We start from the raw sequence: 7,276 nt of genomic DNA, 5'->3' as shown, positions 1-7,276 counted from the left end.
AGGGAAAATTTTGGTTAAAGTTAACGTTTCTAGTTGAATTAGAATTAAGATTGGTATTACTTTGATTTTTTCGCGAGTTGTTGTATTGACGCTTTCGACATTCTTCGATCGTGTGTCCCAAATTTTTACAGTATCGGCTTGACATCTTTTTGATGCGAGTTGGAACTTGCGGGTTGTCGCGGCGGCTCGGTTTTGGATTGCGCGAAGTGGATTTGTTTATTAACAACCGGTCGCGGTTTATTACGGAAACAATCTGAAGTCTGGTGGTTCGATCGTCCGCAGATTTTGCATTTCTGCGAGGTTACTCTGTACGAGAGGCGAAGAGCCTTTTCTTCAGCGATTGCTGCTGGTAGGGCACTACTGATGCTATCGAATTCGCGGTAACGAAGCATCTGTGAGATATTGGGGTGCGTGTGGTAAACAAATCGATTCAGAGTCATGTCTTTGATCATTAGGAGACGACCTTTAAGTTTATTTGAGTCTGCTTCCGAACCGTGGATTGACGCTAGGATTCGAGAGGAAAGATCCTCAAGTTTCTGGTAAAAATTGGAAACGTTTTCGGAAGGTTCTTGTTTTATGCTGGTGAGCTCTTCAAGCAATTGATCTAGTCAGTTCGCAGTGAACATCTACCTGTTCGCGGGCACGATCTGTGATCTTACTTTTTACAAACAAAAATAATGGACCTTTTTGTGATTGTGGCAAGTTCGAATACAGAGTCCACTTGTTTAATAAAACTTCTGAGCTTAAACCGATCTCCGTCGAAGTTGTCGCGAATCAGCCGTATTAAAAATGAGAGTTCGAGGTTGTTGTGACTATTAGCAGAGTTAAATGAGAGAGAAGAAGCGTTTGACTGATTGGGTGTGTCGTTTTGGGGCATTTTGATGATAATAAGATTAGAGAGAAAAAGGTAGGAAATAGTAGAGGAAAAGCAAGACAGAGAAAATGCAAGAAAATCTTACCTTGGATCGATGTTTTCTGCTACTCGTAGAATCAGGAGTTGAATTACAGTTGTGGCCAACAAACCAATTCGGTAGAGTGATCGATCGTGTGGTTTCTTTTTACAGATGGAGTCGACGTAGACAATAAAAATTGTCGCTCACCGGTCGGGCTGAATAGTTTCTTCAGATGATCCAAACGACTTCAGTTGAGCGTCAACACCATCCCATCCTCGTCGCCAAATTTATGTTGGATTCCTCGTAGGTTTTCGAAGTAAAACTCAAAGTCTTGACTAATTCTTTTTATTTTACTAACTCTACAGAATCTTACAATTAATTATTAGAGATTCTCGCTTATTTTCTTGCCTTTGTTTCTTATTCGTTGATTTAGTAGGAATACGAGCAGAGTAACGATGATTTAGAATTTATTCTGACGACTGACTTTTGAATAAAGTCAGAGAGGTTAAATGGGGTTTCGGAACCCTGGAATTCATCCCTCGAGTGGAGATAACGGCGTCTGGCGCCTGAAGGGCGCGCGTCTTTTACTTATCAAAATCTTAAGCGACCATTAGATGGCCCGAACATAGGAACGCTCTAAAAAGTATTCACGGGGAATTGTCCCTTTTTATGAACCTCGTAACTTTGAAACATTATTGCTACTCTTATTTCCTTAACTATCGAATCTATTCCTAAAACCTTTTAAAATTGGTATTTCTTAACAACCAAACCTACTTAAGAGTCTTTTAGGGTGGTCCATCGAGCGGTACAGTAAGTGTCAAGAATTCTCACGCACAATTAAATCGATGCACAATTCGCGGTAACACAACAATATTGGCTATTGGTACTACATCACTAACAGTGTTCGAAATGTTGTCTATTGGATTGACATGTAATATGTGTAAACTATTTAATATAGAACAGTTGCCATATTCAGATCCAGACAGCTCATGATGAACGAGTACTCTTCTGTAGGCATTTTTAAATTGTTTTACTGTAGTATTGTTGTTACATACATCCTCCACGAGCACGAATTATACTAAATAATGTTTCTATATGGTCCTGCGATAATTTGTGTGTTAATAAAAATTGAATATTACTAGCAAGTAATATAATATAAGTATAATCTGCCTACATTGATAGGTCAACATTAGTCAAGCCAACATTTTAGTTCTTCATTATCGAAACCAGATAAATTTTCGTGGACCCCCGCTTACGAATAGACAACCTAAGCCTTGACGTCATAGAGATGGGTGAAGCTTATACCGACTCCAAACATTTTCGTTGCTAACTGTGTTGCTAACGGTAAATCACCATATGCAATTTTTCATTAGTGTTAAAATAAAATAAACTAAGTGATGACATTTCAAATGACATTTTTTGGCGTTTTATCGTTAGCAACGAAATTGTTTGGAGTCTGTATAAGCTCCGCCCATCTCTGTGACGTCAGACTTAGGCAGTCTATTGTGAACCCCCATTTTTTTGTCACGCCAACGTAGACCCCCGTCGACTCTCCCGTGGTCCCCTGGGGGTCCACCTGGACCACTTTGGGAATCAATCCTTTAGAAGCTTTCACTTTTTTTAATTCTTTCCTGTAGTTAGTTCTCAGAGAAATAATTTTCTTCTTAACATTATCCCTAGTTGCATTTGTTTTAATTCGTTTATAAATACTCAGAAGCTGGTCGTATGCTTCATTACTTTTATCCTTATTTGAGTATGCTTTCGAAGGAACATTCCATAACTCGGGTAGCTCTCTGTAGTTTTCAATGAAATTTAATAATAACGCATCCCGATGTGCATGCGTTAAGCTGGCCGTCCACTAGCGCGGAAAGAGCGGCGCGGCGGGGCGCGGTTTTTGTAAGAATTATTGGAAATAAATGTATCTCCGTCCACTAGGTCGGCCGCGCAAGGTAAAGCCGTAAAGCGCGGCGCGATACCATATGACGATCCCATATGACGTAATTGGTAATAATAATAATTTTATTTAGTGATATCATACAGTTGTATTTTCACAGGTCATGTGTATGTAGGTTTCAAGTAACAAGACATTATACAAAAATAAATTTAAATATCATAAAATTATCTTTGTCATGCAACAATAAAATACAAAAACTAAAACTAAAAAAAACATTTTTTAAAATAAATTATTAGAAAAATTGAATTGACACAACGTAATACTAATACTAATCAAAACGAAGCTTTTTACTGAAGATGTTCAAAATGTCGACCTGCAACATCAATACAGTTTCTCATTCTACGTTCAAAGGAAGCCCGAACTCTTTCAAATAACCCGTAGTTTTCACGAATTGTCTGGCAACCCTGTTCTATTCGTTGCCGCAAGTCTTCAACATCGTTTACAGGTGTCGCATACATTAAGCTTTTTAAGTAGCCCCATAAACAAAAGTCTAGCAGGTTCAAATCCGGCGAACGTGCAGGCCATGCAATGGGGCCTCTTCGTCCTATCCATCTCCCAGGAGTTCCATCCTGCATAAACCAGAGATTGCCGGTAAATCTCTGGTTTATAGTCTTCCAAAAGTTGAGGTAGAGTGATTTTCCAAGAAATCCAAATATGTTAGACCATTTAATGGTTGTGGTAAAACTATCGGTCCCAACAACCTATCCCCTACGACGCCTAACCAGATATTTAAACTAAAAGGCTGTTGATGTTTGGTTTCAACAACGGCTCGAGGATTCTCGTCAGACCACACATGATTATTGTGGAAATTAAATATTCCATTTCTGGTAAAACCAGCTTCATCGGTGAAAAGTATGTTAGCTGAGAATCCTCGACGTTCAGCAGCTTCTCGTAAAAACCACTGACAGAATGTCAACCGTGCGTGGTAATCCGGAGGATTGAAGGCTTGGACACGTTGGATATGGTAAGGGTAAATAAGTTGCTCATGGAGAGTTCTCCAAACAACATATCCACTTGTACCCACTTGAGCCGAAATTCTTCTCACACTTGTTTCGGGATTTTCAGCAACTGTATTTAAAATTTGTTCTTCTATTTCCGGTGTACATAGGGATCTCTGCCGTCCGGTATTATAAGACCTTTTTTCAAACGATCCAGTTTCTTTAAGACGGTAAAAAGTGACTGAAACGTAACATGTGAAGGTAGCTGGCGATTGGGGAATGTTTCAGCATAGAAACGACGTGCTCTCAAACTATTTCCATAGGCACGGCCGTACATAAACACCATATCGCTCATTTCAGCATTTGAATACAAGACCATTACGAACGATTTCACTTCAGGTTTCGCAAAATCAAATTACTGGAGTTTGGTTATTTCGTAATTTGAACGAAACGTCAAATTAATGTATCTTAGCAGATTGTACGTAAGGCAAAGCCTACTCCTAGTAATGGCCAAATTTTGGTAACTAATGGCCGTACACTTGGCATAACATTTTGTAATGGAATAACTTATACCAACTCGAAGCAATAGAAACATCATACTACTCTCAAAAAGAGACAGTTTCATATTGCATCGATTTGTGAAACTTATAAAAACCGAAAGAATTAGTATTACATTGTCTCAATACAATTTTTCTAATAATTTACTTTAAAAAATGTTTTTTTTCTCGGAAACCTTAAGGAGTACAAATTTTTTTTTCGAATTAATATTGTTTAGAATTAAGCTATCTAACTAAAAAATAGTGGTATTTATTTTCACTTCCGGTTCAACCGGAAGCAATGGAAACATCATACTATTCTCAAAAAGAGACAGTTTCATACTGTATCGATTTGCCAAGTCTTAAATCTGTAATAGTTATAGTTTAAAAGAAAAAACGTAGTCCCAAAAAAATTTAACATCCTGTATTTCGAAAACGGTTGATTTTCGGACCCATGTTGATTAACACTTTTCGACTTGTTTTCGACTGTAGTACTACCCCTATAAATATTTAAACGTTGTTTTAAAACACCCTGTATAAAATTGCAAAACTGTGTGTAATGTTAGTAATTTCCAAGCATAACGGTTTGATGTTGCCATGGGACAGCTCCCCAATTATTGAAGTATTCTGTGAATTGTTTCCTTACTCTAAACGCTTTTGACGTATTTCTAACATTGCTACCACGTACTGGAAGTAATTGATTGTCTGGAAATCGTTCAATGTCATCCACATTATCATTTGTGATCTGTACTGACGATCGTAAATAGTTGTGTAAAACACAAGCTGCTTTTACAAGGTCAGTTACCTTGTCAATTTTACGTTCAAAGGGTCTTCTAAAAATACGAAACCGTGAAGCTAGTACACCAAACGCACATTCCACTGTCTATCGAGCTCGGGAAAGCCGAACATTGAAAACTTGATGAGCGTAATTACCAGTTACATATCTTCTTGGTTACGGTCTCATTAGATTTTCTGATAAAGCTTCATCTCCTACAAAAACGTACGGTACTAAGTTAGTAATCGTAGGTAGATGTGCCGGCGACGGAAGTAGTAAAGTGCGTTTCATCATTTTTCTGCCTAGCACACTGCTTGAAATATGCATCACTAAATCTTCCCATCAGCTCCAACATCAACGGTGATAAATTTGTAGTCCGCATCAACTGTAGCTAATAAAACCACAGAAAAGGTGTGTTTATAATTATAGTAAGAAGAACCGCTGTTTGCAGGCTTTTTGATTACGACATGCTTCCCATCCACTGCTTCAACGCAATGCGGAAATTGCCATCTTTGTTCAAATCTGGTAGCAACTGACTCCCATACGTTTGCCGTATGTTCTGGAAGGTATTTTGGTTGCATACGTTGCCATATAACGACAGCTACCTCTTTTACAATATTAGATACCGTTCGATCTCCCATTCTGTAGTTGTAAGCCATACTTTTATAGCTGTCACCACTGGCCAAATATCTAAAAAAAGATATTAAGTACTGAAAAGAAAGAAATTGAAAAGTAGTAAAATATTTGAAAACTATTTCTCTTAAAAATAATATAATAAATAAGTAAAGAAATCATAAAACACTTGTTGGAGAAGAATCCAAAAATATTTGGCTGAAATTGAGATGCAGCTTTCGAGATGCTCGACGACGGCAGCAAAAATGTTATAAAAGTGGTTCTGCTCCGCAGCACGTCAAGCCGTGGAAGTTTCAAAAACAGATGTCATTCCTTGAACCGTTTATGACAACTGGCCCACGTGAAGGTGTGGTTGCGATTCTCATCCTCCATGAGAACCATCAAGGAGTGAAAATTTGGTGGAAAGTCAGGACGAGGAAGAAGGATTGCAATGGAAGACTTTCAATCGATGATGAAAGAACTGTCGTTGAGCAACCCCTAGGTTCTATTGGAGATAATGGTAATGGAAAAAGGAAGCGTGCAACAGTATCATCACCTCAGACTCCAAATTTAACAGCACATACTATGCGGAAAAAGGAAAAACACGGTACTGTCGACATCTGTGATATTATGAGTCGATCGATTCAACAGCGAGATGAACGCGTACGACAACGAACGGAAGATAGAAGAAAACTATTGGAGGAAAACGCGAACACGGACGATCCCCTCTATAACTTTTTCATTTTCTCCCCTTTATCAGCATAGGGTCAGATCGCAAGTTTTCCAGGCAGCCACCTTCTACGTGCTCATCCTTTTATGACTCAAGTGCAAATAACACTACTTTCCATCCTCCTAATCCAACCACCTCCCAGTTATCGCCGCAAGCTTCATCTTTAATACCAAACCACCATACACCTCAGATAGAACAGGAGCTTAAAGTTCTTCCAGTGACCTCTACTGAACCCAAGAGTTTGTGTCTAACTATTTTTGCAATTATGAGTTCGCAATTATAATTAACACTATATTTGTTAAGTACCTTGTGTAGTGTGACCTTTTTTAAAACATGTTTTGTGTTGTTAGTTTTAACCTCTTAAGCGCTTTTTACGTTGAGCGTATGTGGACAATCTGGTGTGCGATTCGTTTTGCCGCATACGAACAAATTCGTCACAACCAATATCTAATTTTTAAAATCGTCATGTCCACCGCATAAAAAAAATAATTACAGTTTCTTCTTATTAGGTTTATTTCAATATTAAAACAACATAATACACATTTTTAACTGAAATAAATATTATATTTAATAATAATAATAAATATTATATAAGTTTTTACAAAAGTTTAACATAAGGTTTTATTTGTTCATAAAAAAACAAAATAATATATTCTTCAGATATATAGAAAATTAGGTATATAATTCTATGTCTATTGCTTGGTGTGGTACTTTCTGAAACAAGGAGCAGGCCATAACCCCACCTTGCAATCAGGGCACCAGTATCGTGATTCCTTTCTAATTTTGTTTTCATAACAAAGGACGCATCGTTTTGTTGTAGGTGGAATGAAATCTGGAA

The 7,276-nt window shown here is 37.8% G+C and overlaps 1 protein-coding gene across 1 annotated transcript; it reads right to left on the bottom strand.

The window, feature by feature from the left end:
- Positions 1-5,425: 5,425 nt before the first annotated feature.
- Positions 5,426-5,755, bottom strand: LOC111419654 (uncharacterized). Its single transcript, XM_023052497.2, has one exon. It carries the CDS (start codon positions 5,753-5,755, stop codon positions 5,426-5,428), a length of 330 nt encoding a protein of 109 aa, XP_022908265.2.
- Positions 5,756-7,276: the final 1,521 nt, after the last annotated feature.

Source organism: Onthophagus taurus, chromosome 11, assembly GCF_036711975.1.
Source record: "Onthophagus taurus isolate NC chromosome 11, IU_Otau_3.0, whole genome shotgun sequence".
NCBI lineage: Eukaryota > Metazoa > Arthropoda > Insecta > Coleoptera > Scarabaeidae > Onthophagus > Onthophagus taurus.
This window is presented reverse-complemented; position numbering and strand designations above follow the sequence as displayed.